Raw genomic sequence first — 21,975 nt, 5'->3', positions numbered from 1 at the left:
TATATAATTGGCAGAGTGATACAGGGAGCTGGCATGGCGTGTCAGGACTGCCGGGATTTACACTTGAATGCAGATGACCCTTCACGCAGATGTTGTCTGTGGGAACACAAGGAAGCTATTAAGTGTAATGGCCGCACAGCTGCTGGAAATGAGCTCTAAGCACAGGTGGGGACAGCTGCACCACGGAGGAATACATAACTGAGATAGCAGGAATCAGGCATAGTGGGCTACTAATATCCTTCATACTCACTATATCCTAGATAGCTAATGACCAACTGACCTCAGAAAAGGGTTAAACCTCATGTCAAAGATTATATACACTTGAGATCAAAATTAGAGAACACAATTTCCTAAATGTAAAGGTCATTGTTTACTCCTATGTGATGACATCCTAACATGAGGAAACTCACAGTATTTTCCGCTTGTTTCATAAATTGAATTTATTATAAAGCACATAATAAAAATGTAAATGAGATAAAAGATACAGATCAAAATTAGAGAACACTTTCAGATACCTGCAAGTTATTAGTGTTAATCTGGCACCTCATTCCATATTTCCTTAATTATCTGACAAACCCTATGTAACTGGCAGCCTCACTTTACAGTTTGCACTGACTTTTCAAAAAAAAAAAAATGGTGAGCCGTTCCAAAGTGACTGAAACCCTCCAGCAGCAGGATGTCCAGATGAAGGCCAAAGGGGTGACCCTATCAGCCATAGCAAGAGAAGTTGGTCGTTCCAAGTCTGTGATTTCTAGAATATTGCATCTTTACAACATCACAAACTCTTTCAAGTGCCTCAAGAAGGCTGGTCCCCTCGAAAGACAAATGCACGATAGGACAGGATAATGTGAAGAATCTCTATGGGTAATCATTTCAACACTGCAGCTGAAATTGCTAGCCAGTTCAACACTGAACAGGGTAAGGATCTGTCTCGTCATACAGTGTCACAACGTTTAAGAGCATTTGGACTGAAAGCCCACTCCGCAGTGCCCAAATCTCTCAGAAGAAAGAATCAAAAGGCTAGATTAACCTTTGGTGAGGAGCATGTTGTGTGGACAGAGGAGAAGTGGTCCACAGTTCAATTTAGTGATGAAAGCAAGTTTAATTTATTTGGGTCTGATGGGAAATATTATTTTCATCGACAAACTAAGGAAAGACTGAAACCAAAGTGTGTTAAGTCAGTGAAAGGAGGTGGAGGAAATATCATGGTTTGGGGAATGTTTTCTGCAGCAGGAGTTTGACCTCTCATACAGCTACATGGCAGAGTGAAGGCAAGTGTGTATCAGAACCTTCTTCAACAACACATGGTTCCTTATTTGCGTTCATCACTCAGCCAGCAATTCTCATGCAGGACAATGCCCGCTGTCACATAGCAAAATGGCTAAAGCAGTTCCTTGAAACCGAAAACATTGAAACAATGAAATGGCCGATCAGAGTCCTGATCTAAACCCAATAGAAAACCTATGGAAAATTCTTGGTAACAAAGTTATGGTAGAAAACACTATAGATATTCAATAAGGTGATATTACTAACAAAACCTGACCAAACAACACCTTATATCAAAAATGTCTTTATTAAGATTCACTAAAATAACACGAATAAAAGGTTCATATAAGCTTGTATCTTGTATAACGTATCGCCCCGTTCCGTATATGTATGGGATATACGGAACGGGGTGATACATTATACAAGCACTTTTGTTTGTGATATGATTTATATCTGGTATTAGCAGGATAATAGTGCCGATCCCTGCCCTTTTCAAAAGAAATGTGGGGACTGTAGGCAGTTTTTTCTTGCAGAGAACTGAAAAATTCTATCAGTTGACAGTTCTGCACCTGTCCATTGTCTTTATGTTTTTGTCTGTCTATTTAAGCACTGGGAGTACGTGTGGTGATGGTTTCCTACTAGTGGAACCTAGGGATAATCAGTAACAGCCGTCGAGGAACGGGGGTTATCCATTAAATTACGATTCCTCCGTTGTTAGGAAGGGACAGTAAGGGGTACTTTACACGCTGCGACATCGCTACTGATATATCGTCAGGCTCACGTCGTTAGTGACGCACATCCGGCGCCGGTAGTGACATCGCAGCGTGTAACACTAATGAGCAACGATCGCAAAATCGTTCCAAATCGTTGCTCGTTGACACGTCGTTCATTTCCTTAATATCGCTGCTGCAGGTACGATGTTATTTGTCGTTCCTGCGGCATCACATGTCTCTGTGTGTGACACTGCAGGAGAGACGAACATCTCCTTACCTGCCTCCATTGGAAAAGAAGGAAGGAAGGAGGTGGGCGGCATGTTCCGGCCGCTCATCTCCCCTCCTTTTCTACTGGGCGGCGGTTCAGTGACGCTGCTGTGATGTCACTGACGCCGAATGCACCTCCCCCTTAGAAAGGAGGCGGGTCGACGGTTACAGCGACGTCGCAGAGCAGGTATGTGCGTGTGACGCTGCTGTAGCGATAATGTTCACTACAGCAGCGATCACCACATATCGTCCGCACGACGGGGGCGGGCGCTATCGCGCTCGACATCGCCAGCAAATACTAGCAATGTCGCAGCGTGTAAAGCGGCCCTAAGGGTGGAGAAAAAGACATTAAGGCACATCTGAATCCCCCTCCCCCTCTCACTGTCATCCTATATATATGTCTTTAATCTATAACCAACTACTGTCCTGGGCGCTCCACTAGTTGGAATGTATGTTAATTGACACTTGCACTTTGTTGATGAGCTTATATGAACCTTTTATTCGTGTTATTTTAGTGAATCTTAATAAAGACAATTTTGATATAAGGTGTTGTTTGGTCAGGATTTGTTAAAGTTATGGTCAAGAACTATGGGAGAGACTGGAAGAAGCGTGGACCAAAGTCACACCAGAGCAGTGTGAGAGACTAGTGATGTCCTGTGGCCACAGTGTGAGCTAAAGCCATTCACAGTGACGACCTGTACACGTCCTACTGATTGGTGACTGTTGTTACCTTTAAAAAATGTACTTATAGTGATTCTCTGTGCTTCAGTCATTGCTGTTCTCTAAACATTATCATCATGTTTTGAGCAAAATAAAGGTTTTATGTTGATAAACTCTAGATCTTTTGTAAAACAAGATAAGTATCAGCAGTGAGAAAGGGAATAATACATAACTTTTATTAGAATTATTAGAAAAATTGCGTAGTGCTGCAATTTATAAATTAATTTTTTGTGCAAAAAAATGAAACAATACTCATGTCCAAGAGGACCAACAAAGATAGCGTTGGAGCCCCCCCGGTGGTGTCCGTCAATGATAGACCATAATCACCAGATGGACATTGAGGGGCTTCGACGCCAAATCAGTGTCCAAGATTCATAGACACTGTGAATTGATGACTACTATGAGCCGGATAAATGGGGCAACAACCTATAATCCTATTAGTCAGGTTAGGGTCATGGGAGGATATATTCCAGTGGGAACCAAGCCCCCCAATAGGACTCACCAATGTAATATACAGTATGGGGTTACTAAATCCCCCAAAAAACAAGCTTTTCATACATGTAAACACCAATTACCAACCATAACCTAACAGAAATCTAACAAAAATCCATCCAAGATCACAGTGGTGTTTCTTGGATTTAATTCAGAGTATAATCACGGCAGTAAACATATAGGTATAATTATTGCCTCTTGCTTATAATGACCGGCTCATTTATACATCATGCAATTATAAATAGAGAAATGGAATGGTCTCACCCTAGGGTCCCTAGAGTCTGACCACTTGTATGTTGGGGTCGCTATACCTGCATCTTGAGCCCTTCACCTACAGTATCTCCCCTGATGAATCCTGGCGGAGGAAACGCGTCGGGAGGTTCCATGGTGATGAATCTTTAGGGCTAATTTAATCAGGGTCAGTTTGGGACGGTCCTTGTAAGGGCTGGAGCTAATGGGGCTTGAGGGTTCAGCTAGTTCCTGCCAGGGAGAGAGCTCCTGCCCGGCCATGGACAGCCACCCGATTCATCTATCCTGATGACCCCCTTCTAACTACTGACCTGCACCTACAACTGGGTGAGACCATTCCATTTCTCTATTTATAATTGCATGATGTATAAATGAGCCGGTCATTATAAGCAAGAGGCAATAATTATACCTATATGTTTACTGCCGTGATTATACTCTGAATTAAATCCAAGAAACACCACTGTGATCTTGGATGGATTTTTGTTAGATTTCTGTTAGGTTATGGTTGGTAATTGGTGTTTACATGTATGAAAAGCTTGTTTTTTGGGGGATTTAGTAACCCCATACTGTATATTACATTGGTGAGTCCTATTGGGGGGCTTGGTTCCCACTGGAATATATCCTCCCATGACCCTAACCTGACTAATAGGATTATAGGTTGTTGCCCCATTTATCCGGCTCATAGTAGTCATCAATTCACAGTGTCTATGAATCTTGGACACTGATTTGGCGTCGAAGCCCCTCAATGTCCATCTGGTGATTATGGTCTATCATTGACGGACACCACCGGGGGGGCTCCAACGCTATCTTTGTTGGTCCTCTTGGACATGAGTATTGTTTCATTTTTTTGCACAAAAAATTAATTTATAAATTGCAGCACTACGCAATTTTTCTAATAATTCTAATAAAAGTTATGTATTATTCCCTTTCTCACTGCTGATACTTATCTTAATTTTGAGAGGTAATTTGGGAACGGCTTCTCATCACCTGTTTCTATACTGCTGGTATTTGTTATCTTTTGTAAAACCCTGTTCTAGTGGCATGGTGCACCCTTACAGAAAATCTTCACATGTTCATCAATGTAGATTACATTATTTCTGGAAAAAGAAAGTGATCAAACATTGTTCTCTAATTTTGATCTCCAGTGTATAAGCTGAGCAGTGGAATCACTGTTAGGCCGAGGCCACACGGGGATTTGTGCGACTCCTCGCATGACACTCGGCACACGCTCACACCACAGCGGGAGACGAGTGTCATGCGACTGTGGTCCGATCGTGCGATCAGACCATAGTTGGTGAGAGGAGGGCCGGTGCTGCGGAGGAGAGGGAGGGATTTATCTCCCTATCTCCTTTATTGCTGGCTGATGTGAGAATCGCACTGCTCTCGCGTTACACCGATGTAATGCTTGTGCAATGCGATGTTTCTCTCCCCCCATAGACTTGCATGGGTGCGAGTGGAACAGGATCGCATTCCACTCACAGCAAGCTTCGACTGTTTTCTCGGTCCGATTAGGGCTGAGAAAATAATTGCTCATGGGAGCTGCCCCATAGAGTAATATTGGTCCGAGTGGAAAGCGATTTTTTTTTTTTATCGCATTCCACTCTCACCATTTTTCTCACAGTGTGTCCCAGGCCTTACTTTACTCATCATGTACTAATCACTAAATAAATACTATATTATACTCCAGAGCTGCACTCAATATTCTGCTGGTGGAGTCACAGTGTACATACATTACATTAATTAATTTGAGTTACATCTTTTATTATACTCTAGAGCTGCACTCACTATTCTGCTGCTGCAGTCACTATGCACATACAGCGGGTACATTTTTCACTTTTTTTCATTGCAGCCATTTGGTAAATTCAAAAAAAGTTCTTTTTTTTCTCATTAATGTACACTCTGCCCCCATCCCCCATCTTGACGGTAATAAATTTTCAAAAATGTCTACATTTGTTTGTTTTTTTTGTTTTTTTAACAAAAAATGAAATATCACATGGTCATAAGTATTCAGACCCTTTGCTCAGACACTCATATTTAAGGCACATGCTGTCCATTTACTTGTGATCTCCTTGAGATAGTTCTACTCCTTCATTGGAGTCCAGCTGTGTTTAATTAAACAGATAGGACTTGATTTGGAAAGGCGCACCCCTGTCTATATCCTGTCTATATAAGATCTAACAGCTCACAGTGCATTATGGAGGTCAAAGGAACTGCCCAAGGAGCTAAGAGACAGAATTGTGGCAGGGCACAGATCTGGCCAAGGTTACAAAAGAATTTCTGCAGTACTCAAGGTTCCTAAGAGCACAGTGGCCCCCATAATCCTTAAATGGTAGAAGTTTGAGACCACCAGAACTCTTCCAAGACCTGGCCGTCCAGCCAAACTGAGCAATCATGAGCTTTGGTGAGAGAGGTAAAGAAGAACCCCAAGATCACTGTGGCTGAGCTCCAAAGATGCAGTAGGGGGATGGGATCACTGCAACCCTCCACCAGTCGAGCCTTTATGGCAGTGTGGCCCGACGGAAGTCTCTCCTCAGTGCAAGACATATGGAAGCCCACATAGAGTTACAAAAAAAAACAAAAACACATGAAGTACTCCCAGACTATGAGAAATAAGATTCTCTGGTCTGATGAGACGAAGATACAACTTGTTGGTGATAATCCTACGCAGTATGTGTGGAGAAAACCAGGCACTGCTCGTCACCTGCCCAATACAATCCCAACAGTGAAACATGGTGGTGGCAGCATCTTGCTATGGGGGGTGTTTTTCAGCTGCAGGAACTGGACGACCGGTTGCAATTGAAGGAAAGATGAATGCAGCCAAGTACAGAGATATCCTGGGAGAAAACCTCTTCCACAGTGCTCTGGACCTCAGACTTGGCGGAAGAGTCACCTTCCAACAAGATAATGACCCTAAGCACACAGCTAAAATAACAAGAGAGGGGCTTCAAAACAACTTTGTGACCGTTCTTGACCGGCCCAGCCAGAGCCCTGACCTAAACTCAATTGAGCATCTCTGGAGAGACCTGAAAATGGTGTCCACCAACGTTCACCATCCAACCTGACAGAACTGGAGAAAATCTGCAAGGAAGAATGGCAGAGGATCCCCAAATCCAGGTGTGACAAACTTGTTTTATCATTCCCAAGAAGACTCGTGGCTGTACTAGCACAATACGGTGCTTCTACTCAATACTGAGCAAAGGGTCTGAACACTTATGACCATGTGATATTTCAGTTTTTCTTGTTTAATAAATTTGCAAAAAAAAAATTTTTTGAATTTGCCAAATGGCTGCAATGAAACAAAGAATGAAAAATTTAAAGGGGTCTGAATACTTTCCGTACCCACTGCACAGTACTTATCCTGTACTGATCCGGAGTCACATCCTGTGTTATACTCCAGAGCTGCACTCACTATTCTGCTGGTCCAGTGTACATAAATTACATTACTTATCCTGAGAGGATCCCGAGTTATATCCTGTATTAGGCTATGTTTCCACGGGGAAAGTGTCCTGCGGATATATATGCAGGACATTCTGCAGGAGCTCCCAGAAATCCGCAGCACAACTTTGTCTGAGTTGTGCTGCAGTTTTGGTGCGGCGGTCCTAAGGATATGCTGCGGGCATTCTGCATTGAGGATACAGTACCATGGCTTGGGCACTGCATTCTCAATGCAGAACAAGTGCTGGAGTGATCAGTGAGTTCAAACTTACCTGTATTGCACAGCAACTTGGTTTCCGGCTGGCTCCTGGACGAGCTCCAGCTGTCACATGACTGGAGCTCGGGCAGTCACATGACCGCAGCTCGTGAAGGCCCCGCCCACCTCTTGAACCCCGCTCCTGGCTCCGTCCCGTTCTTCTACACCGAAAGAAGAGTCTCCGGTGTCTTCAATCAAGGCAGGTAAGTATAGAGATTGCACGGTATAATCCGCAGGAATAATTGACATGCAGTTACGTGCGGCTGCGGGAATTCTGTAGCATTTTCTGCAGTTGCAAAAACCGCAGCATTAATTCAGCACTCCCCAAATCTCATAGGATAACATGGGGAGTGTCTGTACTTGTGTAAACCTGCAGATTTGTCTGGAAAATCCGCTGGTATTCCGCGGCAAAATCCACAGGTATTTTCTCCTGTGGGCACATAGCCTTAAAGCCGCTTTACACGCAACAACATCGCTAACGAAATGTCGTTGGGGTCACGGAATTCGTGACGCACATCCGGCCTCGTTAGCGACATCGTTGTGTGTGAAACGCAGGAATGACTTAACGATCAAAATTACTCACCTTATCGTTGACACGTCATTCCTTTCCCGAATATCGTTGCAGGACGCAGGTTGTTCGTTGTTCCTGAGGCAGCACACATCGCTACGTGTGACACCGCAGGAATGAGGAACATCATCGTACCTGCGGCTGCCGGCAATGAGGAAGGAAGGAGGTGGGTGGGATGTTTGTCCCGCTCATCTCCGCCCCTCCTCTGCTATTGGACGGCTGCCGTGTGACGTCGCTGTGACGCCGCACGAACCGCCCCCCTTAGAAAGGAGGCGGATCGCCGGCCACAGCGACGTCGTAGGGAAGGTAAGTCCGTGTGACGGATGTAAGCGATGTTGTGCACAACGGGCAGCGATTTGCCCGTGACGCACAACCGACGAGGGCGGGTACGCTCGCTGGCGATATCACTGCATGTAAAGTGCCCTTTACTCTACAGAGCTGTGCTCCCTAACCAGCTGTAAAGGAAGGTTCCTTTTGTTGATTATTGAATATTTTGTGAACTGCTTGAGTATGTTGCTGTGGTTTTCAGGCTTCAATGTATGACGGGTGTAACTGATCCGACGTTTAGAGGACCCGTATGTAGAGTGGCAGGAGGATTAGATGGTTCAGCCATAGGTGGCAGTTTAATCTGGAATTAGAAGTCATTCATTTATGTGGTCTTGTTAAGCAGGATAAATAAACCAGTGTGGAGAGAGGAAATCCCCCCTCCCCCTTCCATATTTACCTTGCAGACCTTAGATTACAGCTCTGCCTGAAATGTGTATTTTACAGCGGATGTGGCCCAGAGACTGAACACATCAAACACCAGGGAGGGAAGCCTGCGATAATTGGTATCGCTGCAGGGGGGAAGGCAGAATGTGCGGTCCTATTAAGGGGTCCTATGGGATGAGGGGGGGCTGTGTAATTAAGAGAGAAGCAGAACAAATGGATTAATCTGTAATAGGAAGGAACTACTTTAACCACTTCATTTCCAACATCCCCAGTGCGGCTCATCGTTTCAGAAGGGAAACTCCCCGACAGATACAAATACAAAACATCCATTCAGATAAGATGACCGGCAGCAGTTTTATTCACTGTACCCATGATGTAGTCTGATGTTCTGTCAATCTCCTGGGCCTTCTGCCCTGACACCTTCAGAACTGGACACCATCTGCAAGGAGTTTGTATGTTCTCCCCGTGTTTGCGTGGGTTTCCTCCAGGTACTCCGGTTTCCTCCCACACTCCAAAGACATACAGATAGGGACTCTAGATTGTGAGCCCCAATGGGGACAGTGTTGCCAATGTATGTAAAGTGCTATGGAATTAATAGCGCTATATAAATGAATAAAATTATTATTATTATTAACTGGGCCCATGGTCCAGATAACGCAATGATAAAAGCCCATCAGTGATCAGTTAGCGGCTTGGCTTGTGGATACTGCCCAGTTAGCCACACAGTTAAAATGGTCTTTGGGATCGTTCTCTATTAAATCAGTCTGTTAGGATCCCAAAACCATAACCTATTCCCCACCTATAATAATGCAGCTGACAGATCAGAACCAACTTTACAATCAGCCGCGAGTCTGCCAGCCATATGCAGCAATAATATATTCCGGGAGGATGGGGGTGGGGGGTGTTGTATTCAGACACATTTTTGGAAATGTATTCTTGCCACAGAACAGCATGTTCTGAAAAATTCCCACGTTGGCACAGAGTTGACTCCCAGCGTCTCCACGTCTGCTGCTCAGCAGCGTTGGATTGATGGGGAAAAAAACACTACATTTTGTACTTCATTCGTAAGAAGTCTTTAAAAAGAGGGAATTACTTACCTTCCACTACAAAGCAGGCAAGGAAAAATACTTATCAGCAGTTTTGCTACTGGACGGTGTAAAACTGAACTGTACTTATTTGAAGGTCGAAGTGAAAAAATTCCAGAAGCCACATGACATCAAAATGGTTGAGCTTTTATCCAATATTAGGGGATTTCCTTCTATATAGAGATACATGATAACATCAGGTCTGTCTGTAGCCACTGCTAGGGGTCACTCCCTTCATACAGATATACATAACATTCTGCCTGCAGCCACCACTAGGGGGAGCTCCCTGTATATAGAGATACATGATAAGATTCTGCCCGCAGCCACCACTAGGGAAGCTCCCTGTATACAGAGATACATGATAAGATTCTGCCTGCAGCCACCACTAGGGGAAGCTCCCTGTATACAGAGATACATGATAAGATTCTGCCTGCAGCCACCACTAGGGGGAGCTCCCTGTATATAGAGATACATGATAAGATTCTGTCTGCAGCCACCACTAGGGGGAGCTCCCTGTATACAGAGATACATGATAAGATTCTGCCTGCAGCCACCACTAGGGGAAGCTCCCTGTATACAGAGATACATGATAAGATTCTGCCTGCAGCCACCACTAGGGGGAGCTCCCTGTATACAGAGATACATGATAATATTCTGTCTGCAGCCACCACTAGGGGGAGCTCCCTGTATATAGAGATACATGATAAGATTCTGCCCGCAGCCACCACTAGGGGGAGCTCCCTGTATACAGAGATACATGATAAGATTCTGCCTGCAACCACCACTAGGGGGAGCTCCCTGTATACAGAGATACATGATAAGATTCTGCCTGCAACCACCACTAGGGGAAGCTCCCTGTATACAGAGATACATGATAAGATTCTGCCTGCAGCCACCACTAGGGGGAGCTCCCTGTATACAGAGATACATGATAATATTCTGTCTGCAGCCACCACTAGGGGGAGCTCCCTGTATATAGAGATACATGATAAGATTCTGCCCGCAGCCACCACTAGGGGGAGCTCCCTGTATACAGAGATACATGATAAGATTCTGCCTGCAACCACCACTAGGGGGAGCTCCCTGTATACAGAGATACATGATAAGATTCTGCCCGCAGCCACCACTAGCAGGAGCTTTGTGTATACAGAGATACATAAAATTCTGCCTGCAGTCACCACTAGGAGGAGCTCCTTGCATATATAGATAAATGATAAGATTCTGTCTGCAGCAACCACTAGGGGGAGCTCCTTGCATATATAGATATATGATAAGATTCTGTCTGCAGCCACAACGAGTGGGAGCAGATATACATAAGATTCTGAATAACTACAGTCATTTGAGAAAAGGACTTTGGAACATAGTACGTGCACAGTGTGAAAAAAGCAAATATTCTATTCAAGAAAATGAGGAGGTTTATGGATTCTCCACCGAACAGTAATAAATATATTTGAAATAGAACTGCTGAGGATTAGCATGACAACTACAAAGCCCAACATGCATATCTCAACTAGGAATTTTAGTTGTGGTTGCATCAGTCTGGGCTGAGAAATAAATATCGGATTCTGTAGCCAGCTGTCCCCCAGTATCAAGTGACTGCAGCAAGATAGAATGTGAAACTCGATCTATTACACAAAAAGAAGGTGGCCAACATAAAAGAGACAATTACTGACAGATCAACCTACAAAAAAGAATTCCAGCCACAGATGTACAGCCGTATGGTGACTATCCGCACTCATCGTGTCAAACGTCTCCCACTTATGTGAAGACTGGAAAGTCTGCAAGAGAACTGCTGAAGGCCTGGTCATGCGTGGTCAGACTGGGCTATATATTATATATATATATATATATATATATATATATATATATATATATATATATATATATATATATATATATATATATATATATATACACATACATACATACATACATATATACGTACATACAGTACATACATACACATATATATATATATATATATATATATCGAAATTCATCTATTGAGACAAAATGTATCCATAATAGCAACAAACTTTGGTATAAATGATTGCAGGCACACCTCAAAAAGCTGAATGTGCATGGCATGAATACTCCATTGACGTCTGTGTCCACTTGCATACTGACTTGCATTTTAGCCTCTATCACAGAGCAGTCCTATTTGGTTTAACCAGTTGCTGCCCGCATTTTCTACAAATTTTTGATGAATTTCCAGCATCGCTGCCTGCAGGGGTCCTCGCTGCTCAGCTACTATTGCTCATATTTGCTGCAACACCCACACGCGGAGCAATTCATTACATACACATGTAACAATGCCGGTGGGATAAATTGATGTCTGCATCTACATCCTGGAAAATAGGATACAGTGACCGAAGACTAGGTAATGATGGGTACGCTTTAGAAGACTATAAGCGACTGCCAGGAAGTCAAAGGACATAAATATATCACTGACCTCATGGCCTTATAACAGTTCGCATACTTACTTGGACAAATAAGAGCCTCCTTTGCGGTGATGCTCTTGCTACAAACGAAACAGATGTTGGTCCCGGACACGGTGATAGTGGTGAAGAGATGTCCATTTGTGTAGCGGGTGTCCTTGTCCTTGGAGTCTTTTTCTCGCTCCTTCATTTTCTCTTTTTCTTTATTCTATAAATATAGAAAGCAGATACATAAGTCAGTGTGCGATCTCAAAACCCATTTTTTTTATGATCACACCAATTATCATTTGGACCTAAGGGTCACAGTCTGCAATACCTCCTTCTGGTGGGTCATCATTAAACAAAAACCTACCAGCCCCACTGGACCCCGCTCATTCTGCCTCTTGGCCCTCCAGGTCATGGGTTGAAGCTTGCGAGGAGAGAATTCCCCCCTGGCAGGGCCGTGTATGGAAGGGCTGCGAAGATTGTGCTGGTGCTGCATCCCTGGGTAAATGCTGCATTATCCACCAACACGATAGATTCCTGAAATATCTCTTCGCTCACTAGTTTTCTATGTATAACCATGACAACCATCAACGGAGCCAGGACCCTCCCTCATTTACTCATTTCTCTGCAGAGGAAAGGTGCTACTGTCACCAACTTCACCAAAGGAAGACACCAATGGTGTATCTAATCATACTCATCATGATACTGTCTCCTTAGTGGATGTACCTAATCCCATCCTTGGTTATACTGTCTGCTGAGTCTTGTATGTAATCTCATTTCTATGCTGTCTGCGGAGCTGTGTATCTAATCCCCTAATTTGTGATACCGTCAGACATGAATATGTAAAGGCCCCCAGACACTATTACCTTACATTGTTGAACCCACCAATCTCGATGGATTCAATAGAGTCTTTTTTATAAGGGCTTCCAACAGTTGATGTTGTGGGGAGAAAAGGCTCTGACCTTTCAATTTTGGACTGTATATACTTTTGTCTTCCAAAGAATAAGCCACCGTCACCCAGAGACTGTAAACTTATGTTGCCAAACCCACCGATATCAATGGATTCGGCCAAGTCTGTTTATGAGGGCTCCAAACAGATGATGTTGTGGGAAGAAAGAATCTAGTGATGAGTGAGCACTACCATGCTCAGTTGACATAACGAACAGTCTGATGCTCGACTTGAGCACCTGAGTATAATGGAAGTCAAAAGGGGACTTGAGCACCTGAGTATAATGGAAGTCAAAAGGGGACTTGAGCACCTGAGTATAATGGAAGTCAAAAGGGGACTTGAGCACCTGAGTATAATGGAAGTCAAAAGGGGACTTAAGCACTTTTCTAGAAGATTTCCTGGAAAAATGCTTGAGTCCCCCATTGACTCCCATTATACTCAGGTACTAGAGTTGCGCCCATCCAAACGTCTCACTGCTTATTACGAAGAACCTGAGCATACTAGTGCTTGGTCACCACTAGATCTGACCTTTCCAATTCTGGACTACAGACACCTTTTGTCATCCAAGGAGTAAGTCAACGTCACTCAGACACTTTAAACATATGGTGCCGAACCGATCGATATTAATGGATTTGGCCAAGTCTTTTTATGAGGGCTCCCAACAAATGATGTCAGAAGGAGATAAGGATCTGACCTTTCTGATTTTGGACTGCAGGTACTTTTGTCCCCCATGGGATAAGCCGCTGTCAGAGATGTCTAGTAGTGGATCTCAAAGAGAACACAGGAGTGCACGGCAGAAGGACTGGAGGAGATCACTGCCGAATAAAACCCATCACTTGGTCGACAGCTATCAAAAGTGTATGGAGGTGGGAGAGGCTTTAGTTGCTCTTGGTGTAGAAGAAACGACGGCCGCCAGCCATGTTAACCTTTTCCAGAATTAACTGACATCCTGTGAATTCAGGTGAATTTGCTGAACAGAGTGGTCAAAGGTCTCTGAAGACTCATTTGATGTATTTACCAGAAGTTGTGACTGGAATCCCCCCCTACAGGGTCACGCATCGGGAAGGGGTGAATCACGTATCCTGTGTCACTTAGTAAATCCCTCTAGTCACCATTTAACCTTTCCATTTGCTGCTATTACAAAACACTCTGAATCTCTGAAGTGTTCAATTTACTATACAGTATACCTAAGCCTGCCCAGCACTACAACTCGCAGCATGCCCTGGTAGCCACAGGCCGAATACCACTGTTACATGTGATATACTAAATAGTGATGAGGAAGCACTACCATGCTCAGTACTCGTAACGAGCAGTTGGAGGCTCTGATGGGCACAACTCGTGAGTACTCCAGAGTATAATGGAAGTCAGTTGGACACGCAAGCATTTTTCCAGAAGATTTCTCAGAAAAATGCTTGTTTCCTAATGACTTCCATTATACTCGGTGCTCGAGTGTCGCCCATCCGAGCAGCCATCTGCTCTTAACGAGTGCCGAGCATGGTAGTGCTCGCTCATCAATAATACTGATCTATGGGCTGGAGACCATATTCTGAAGCACAGCTCACTGTTGGGTAATATCTTGCGGATGGAACAGGGTTTCCGGGTGACACAAGTCTTGCACTTCCCGTTGATGTTACTGAGCAGCTACAACACCCACCGTCATCAGCTGCTTCTCCATACCCGCTTTCTGTAAACAATCCCATCAACCTTCAATTAAATATTTCAAACCAGAGATACAGGATTTGGAAAGCATGTCAGGACACGCTGGGAGTTGTAGTTTTGTATCAGCTAGAGAGACAATTTGTATTCACGAGACTCAAAAATGACCTCCACAAACCCTCCCAAATGCTTAAGGAACATTTTGTATTGAAATTCTTTGGTTATTCCCCCCGGGAAAAGAATCAATATATTGACAACAGGGTGTTATCATTTCATTTTTTCTAAATGATGCACTCTTAAAAAGCCCGCATACTGTATGTTTCGTATTAGACGCATCGGATTATAAGACGCGCCCCAAATTTGGACAAAAAAAGAGAAAAAAAATGGGGTCTTTGTTATAGTCCGGTGGTGTCTTACCAGGGAGGAGAGTGGTGGTGGAGCGGGGGTCCCAGGAGGCAGAGGCGGCGGTGGAGCAGGACAATGGTGCGGCGATTGTCCCAGATGCTCACGGCGCTGTGAGCCAGAGAAAACATCCAGGAACTGTCGCAGGAGGCAGGGGCAATGCTGCAGGCGGGGCTCTGCTCTGTGCTGAGGGTGGTGCGCTGCAAGCTGTGGTCAGGCAGGGGCCATTCTGAAGATGTTGGCAGTGCGGGCTTCAAAGAAATGGCACCCGGATTCAGCACATGTGCAGATTGAGCTATTGGCTCAATGACAAGCTGACATCTCATTTGTGCCCGTGCCATTTATGGGCGCCGTTTTCCTTAAATCCGCTGCTGGGAAATCAGTGAGTCAGAGGCGGGGTGTGCGCAGATGAGAACCTGAGCCGAGAGCTCGATCTGCGCACGTGCCAACTCCGGGCGCCATTGTTTGAAGCCCAGTATGGCCCCTGCTTCACCATAGCTCGTAGCGCACCGCCCGCAGCACAGAGCAGTGCACCACCCACCCACAGCACAGAGCAGTTCACAGTTTGCAGCATTGTCCCTGCCTCCTTCGACCCCTCTCCTCCACCCCCCCGGTAAGCTACATTTGCACAGTAAGACGCACCCCTCATTTTACTCCCAAATTTTTGGAAAGAAAAGTGCATAAAAAAATACGGTACATATGATAGATCAAGGTTGCTGAAAGCTCCAAATTTTAACAATATCACTACCTCAGAATGATTCAGTTATCTATTCCGTCCTATGAACAACAACTGCCCCTCCGCCACGTATCACGAGTACCAGGGGAGCAATATATAGGGCGGCACGGTGGCTCAGTGGCTAGCACTGCAGTCTTGCAGCGCTGGGGTCCTGGGTTCAAATCCCACCAAGGACACCATCTGCAAGGAGTTTGTATGTTCTCCCCGTGTTTGCGTGGGTTTCCTCCGGGTACTCCGGTTTCCTCCCACATTCCAAAGACATACAGATAGGGACTCTAGATTGTGAGCCCCAATGGGGATAGTGTTGCCAATGTATGTAAAGTGCTATGGAATTAATAGCGCTATATAAATGAATAAAATTATTATTATTATTATATATATGAGGCAGGTTGCTGTGTCATAACCTTCTGCTACAGAAATGAAGCCTAATCCTGACATGTTACATTTCCTGCGTACTATGTTACAAAATCCTCAAACAGCTGCACCAGAAAAAAACGAGGACATGCAACCTCAGTATTCAAAATGGCTGCCTCCATTGTAGTGACAGTGAAAAGCATCTTGTGTCTTTAAGTTTTTAATGTCTTTAGTAAATATATATATATATATATATATATATATATACATACACACACACATAATACAGTTTATGTTTACCCCTTCCTTAAAAGCAAGTTGTTATTCTTTGTTTAGATAAGAACGGCTGGTACTGTGCGCTCCTGTGCTATTTCACTTGCTGCTGTCCTGTGTGCTGCCCATTACACTGGCCAGACAATACAGACGTAGCCCCGATTCATGCTTTTGCTGGGTTCACACACAACGACAGCGGCGTCGCTGTTATGTCACCATTTCCTGTGACGTAACAGCGACCTTACATGATCGCTAGTTAGCTGTCAAACATGTAATTTTAAGCAGCGACGGAGCAGTGATCAAAGCGACCTCGACAGTCGTTGGGACGTGTCACGCGCGTCGCTGTGCAACGACTCAGACCTTGATAGAGGCGTGGTGGTTACCCCTAGACATGTTTTACGTTGCCTCTTTTCACGCCCCTCTGTTCCGATTGGTGATCACTACAGCGCCTTTGCGTTGCCTTTTTCACGCCCCTCTGTTCCGATTGGTGATCACTACAGCGGCGCCTGATTGGGTGACCGTGCCAAACAAAGGAAGACACAAAGAACGACGCACTAGCGACACCAGACAGAGACTCTACTATGTGGAACAAAGAATGGAACTTAAAGAATGAAATCACTGTAACGCCTTTGGCAAGTTACCCGATCGTAACGCTGTTATGACCACCAATCGGAGTCGTGGGGGCGTTGTAAAATACACCGCAAAAACACGCCCTTGTCCTGCCTTCAGTCCTACGTCACTGCCTTCAAAGTCGTCGCGACCGTCGCTGCTGCGGTGTCAAACACAAGGATGCATGTGGCGCAGCGGGATAGCAGCGATCAAAAAATGACCTGGAATATTCAAGAGCGAGCAGCGATCTCGCAGCAGGGGTCTGATCGTTGTTATGTGTTACACACAGCGACGTCGCTGTTGAGGTCGTTGCTACGTCACAGAAAATGGCGACTTAGCAGTGATGTCGTTGTCGCTGTGTGTGACACCACCATTAGGCTATCGTTGCATCTTTGTAGTGACCACAAAGATGCACATTTTTGGTCCCAAAAAAAAGCAACGTGTTTTACGGCGTTTTTTTTTTTACCAAGTTTTTGCCCAGTGCGTTTTTTTTTTTTTAAAGTCAAATCTATTGACTGAAAGGGCTCAAAAACGCAGAAAGAATTGACATGCTGCAGTGGTCACCACAAAGACGCAGCCAAAACAAAATCTGCAACGTGCGGACAGCAAACATGAAATCTTGTAGACTTTGCTGGGGAAGGAAATGCATACAGTTTTGGGACCAAAACTGCACCCAAAACACACAAAAATGCAGCAAAAAACGCAGCGTGCGCACAAGGCCTTTTTGAGCTTGTGTACAATATAATTAGTAGTCACAACAACAGCCTTAATAAGCATAAGCACTGACAGTAAAAAAACCACAAACCTCAAGAGACCATAATGTGTGCTTTACCTATCACTCCTCCCCTGCATAATCTTAAAGACTAGACTGAAGTGAATGAGGCCTAATCTGCAGTACCACACGTAGCCTGTGAATCGATGTGGCGCTGTTTTTATGAATTCTAAGCAATGTCTGTAACCTTTCATAATAGATCAAATCCATGGCTATGGCTAATATTATGTAAAGATAGAGGGGGATCAGCCCCATCACCGTCAGCTCACATGACATAAAAGGGCCGCCATCAGATTGGAAATCCGACCTCAGCGTTTGAATATGCAAATATAGGATTGACTCTAATTTGGCTACAAATCCCTGTCTGAGAGGAACCAAGGATTAATTCTGCAAGTCCTCAGCGATCTCCACAATGTACTCAATGAACCATCAGAGCTTACAATCTAATGGACACCAAACCTAATAGAGACGCCCATCCCACAACATTTCTGCACCCCAGCCTTCGACATAACAACTAATACTACAGTAAAGCATTTTCTTTTATAGTTTACGTCACCTCGGTGGTCAGGTTATCCCCAGCTCTGCAAAGTTTAGGCTTCTTGTATTTCGCCTGCACCTTTCAGGCTCACAATGAACGTTTACATATGGCTAGCCGATGTCCGGTAATTACCATTAATACATCTCTGGCTCTAGTAAACATTCCCGGAGGTCCGCAGCAGGTGGATGGTGGTAAGGGTGGTCAGGTAGCCGTCAGTCGGGGATGGCGCAGTGCGATGACACGGTGCACCTCTCCTAACAACGGCAACAGCTGGCGAGGATCAGGAGGAGCTGAAACCTCAAAGGGATTTACTGGCATCCGCAGCTAGATAAACCATAGGACACAGTGCCAGGCACCCACAGGACAGAAAATATACACGATTTCTATGCTCATGGGTTATTCTATGTGTATTGGTAACTTTCTGGGTAATTTCAGTCACTTCTCGCAATAAGAAGCAACAAAACAACCAATAATAAACTGCTGTAACAAAATATAAAAAAGGAGATAAAATGAAGGACAAAAGTAATTTCACATTGTGTTCCTACGATGATTATATATACTTCCAGAGGAGCCAGATACAAAAGATCAGCCTCAGTCCAGTGCTGAGCGGCTCCTCTTCCGACCCGGTGCTAGACACAAAGAACCACTTTCTGTGTTTGCAGAGCAGTGGGAAGGAGTTGGCTGACTTTTTAATTCAGTATTTAAGCCAGCCTCCTTCCAAGTCTTAAGGCCCCTTTACACACTGAGACTTTCTAGCGATACCACCAGCAATCCAGACCTGGCCGGGATCGCTGGAAAGTCTCTAAACAGTCTCTGGTGAGCTGTCAAACAGATAGATCTGGCCAACGACGCAGCAGCGATACGGACCTGCGGAATGACCTGGCTGGTCGTTGGGGACGTGTCACACAGCAGCTATTTGGCGACTCACACCTATGTTAGGGGCGTGGTGTTTGGCGCTGAAGCCACCTAAGTGTCCTATTTACACGCCCTCCTCAGCTCCAATTGGTGATTGCTAGTGCGTTCTTATTGGCGACCCCGAGCTTGGACAGATTGGCAAAAGTCACGCTTGTATATCCTTTGTTCCTTAGCTTCTGTAGCTTAGCGGATCTTTGTACAGTTCTCTGTGCAGCGACTCCACACTGGTTTATCTATACAGCATCAATACAGCTTCAATCAAATGATGCTTACCGTATAGGCTGGACTGCATTGCATGTATTGCAGACTGGAGAACTCTCTAATGATCCGCAAACCAGCACGCTCAGGAACAAGGTAGCTTTGAAACAAAAGACGGAAGCGCTAAAGTTGCCTTCTTTTCAGTGAAAGGCGCCCAATCAGAAAGCAACAGCGACCACAAATCGGAGGTAAGGGGACGGGAAAGGGAACGCTATAGCACGCCTACGGGCTGGGTTCTAAATCGCTAACGATGTCTTTGTAACGGTGTCAAATACACTGATGCATGCTGCGCAGCGGGAAGCAAAGGACCAAAAAATGGTCCTGAACGATTTGTAGCGATCAGCGACCTCACAGCGGGGGCCGGGTCGCTGATGCGTGTCACACACTGCAATGTCGCTATTACGTCACAAAACCGGTGACGTTACAGCGATATCGCTAGCGATATTGCAGTGTGTAAAGGGGCCTTTATGTATTCTGTGACAGAAGCAAAAAGCGCTTTTAGCCAGTACCCTTCACACACAGCTGATGCCGACATAGGAAACTCCCTCCTGATTCGGCCAGAAATTGAGCCATCAGTTTTGGGTTTAAGACTAATAACGGCCTTAAATGTCTGCAGAAGAGTGATCTCTCCCAACTCCTTTTTATAAATGATGGCTTGAACAACAGCTATCACTTCCCCATAAACATGAACATTCATCCGACGACTATGTTTACCGACTTCCCCATACACACAAGTACTCGAGTCGAATGACACCCATCACTCTGAACACCCCCATATATATGTGACGCCCTGGACCCTAGGGGTCACAGGTAATAACACCTACCACTTACACACACACCCCCACCCCCTGTGAGGTCACACACACGTCACCCGAAAGGGAGACTGATGCTTTCCTCAGGGCCAGTAGGGCACACCAGGTGGGCGGAGTCAGGCGGGAAGACACGCCCACCGAGGAGACTACTGTCCTGAGGCAGGAAGTTCAAGCAGATTAGTTTGTACAGTGACAGTGAGTGGTAGTGGAGCAGCTGTCAGGGACCCAGGTTGGAGCCCGGGACCCTTGAAACGTCAGACAGGCAGACGGTGGTGGCCGCCTGCAGGAGTACTGGTACAGCAACCGGCGGAACCGTACGGACCGGGCTTGGGTTGGAGCCCGCCGGTCCTGAACCGGGGAGTCAACCGTGTACTGAAGCACCAGAAACCGGGTACTCAGACCCCGTCCTAGCTTAGAAGTCACTGAGTATAGGCAAATTGACTGATTGCTGGCTGGACCCCACGGGTTCATCCACACTTAAAGTCCCGAAAGAAGGCAAAAGCCTACCGAGACCGGGTGAGCGCCACTGCCAAGGGCCAAACACCTGACGGGCCAGCGCCTGCGGGCAACCGAGGGCTCCTCCGGCAGCTCAACGCCAGGGAGCGGGCTACCACTGCCCAGGCAGAGGAGCCGAAACACAACTACCAGAGGTGCACGGGAAAGGGGCCACCATCAACCCCACAGGGGACATCAGCAGCCGGCCGCGGGGACCGTCCACATCCGTACTTTGGTTTACCAGTGACTCTGAGTGTGAATTAATCGTGAGTACACCAGTGCCATCCGGGCACGACACTACACCGCGGCACGGCACCCTGCACCCCGACAACAACATCAGTGCTCGCAGTACCCCGAGCCGGGGCCTAGGGACACACCGCCCCTACCCACGGAGGGGGCTACCATCTCGGCTGCGGCCGCAACACCGATTCCGGACGAGCCCGCCATCGCCTCAGCCGCAGCGGTGGTGCATCCCGTCACCACGACCCGTGGGTGGCGTCACGACCCGTGAGATGACAGCGTGGCCCTCCCCGGCTGCGCGCCCCGTCCCACCACCACCACCACCCCGCTATCGCTCCCCTCTAACAGAGCGACGTGGCCCTCGGTCCGGAGGCACTCATGCCACCGATAACCCGAGCCCGGACCTCGAGCGTCTCAGCCCGAGCAAGCGGAAGAAGCGGCCGGGCCCCTCTCAGGGCGGTACATATACAGTATACACAGTTGAAACCAGAAGTTTCCCTCTGCTCTCTATAAAGACACATCTGCAGGTTTTTCCCTCCGCTCTCTATAAAGACACATCTGCAGGTTTTCCCCTCCACTCTCTATAAAGACACATCTGCAGGTTTTTCTCACTATCTGACATGAAATCAGAATAAACCTTTTCCATTTTAGGTCAATTAGGAACCAAAATATTTATATTTGCCAAATGCCAGAATAATGAGAGAGAGAGAAAATGTTTTAAGGCATTTTTTTTTTCTGCAAAATCAAAAGTTTACATCCAATAAAAGTACTATGCTTTTAA

The 21,975-nt window shown here is 45.7% G+C and overlaps 1 protein-coding gene across 4 annotated transcripts in view; it reads right to left on the bottom strand.

The window, feature by feature from the left end:
- ARHGEF2 (Rho/Rac guanine nucleotide exchange factor 2) overlaps positions 1-21,975 on the bottom strand; it is a 166,837-nt gene that overhangs the window by 29,512 nt on the left and 115,350 nt on the right. For 3 of the 4 annotated variants that reach the window (XM_075330730.1, XM_075330731.1, XM_075330733.1), the window contains one exon: positions 12,246-12,408. In XM_075330730.1, the coding sequence (XP_075186845.1) occupies positions 12,246-12,408 (163 nt within the window). Of the gene's footprint in view, positions 1-12,245; positions 12,409-12,552; positions 12,699-21,975 lie in introns of those variants that run through there. The other variant, XM_075330732.1, reaches the window with a different exon arrangement.

Source organism: Anomaloglossus baeobatrachus, chromosome 12 (assembly GCF_048569485.1).
Source record: "Anomaloglossus baeobatrachus isolate aAnoBae1 chromosome 12, aAnoBae1.hap1, whole genome shotgun sequence".
Classification (NCBI taxonomy): Eukaryota; Metazoa; Chordata; class Amphibia; order Anura; family Aromobatidae; genus Anomaloglossus; species Anomaloglossus baeobatrachus.
This window is presented reverse-complemented; position numbering and strand designations above follow the sequence as displayed.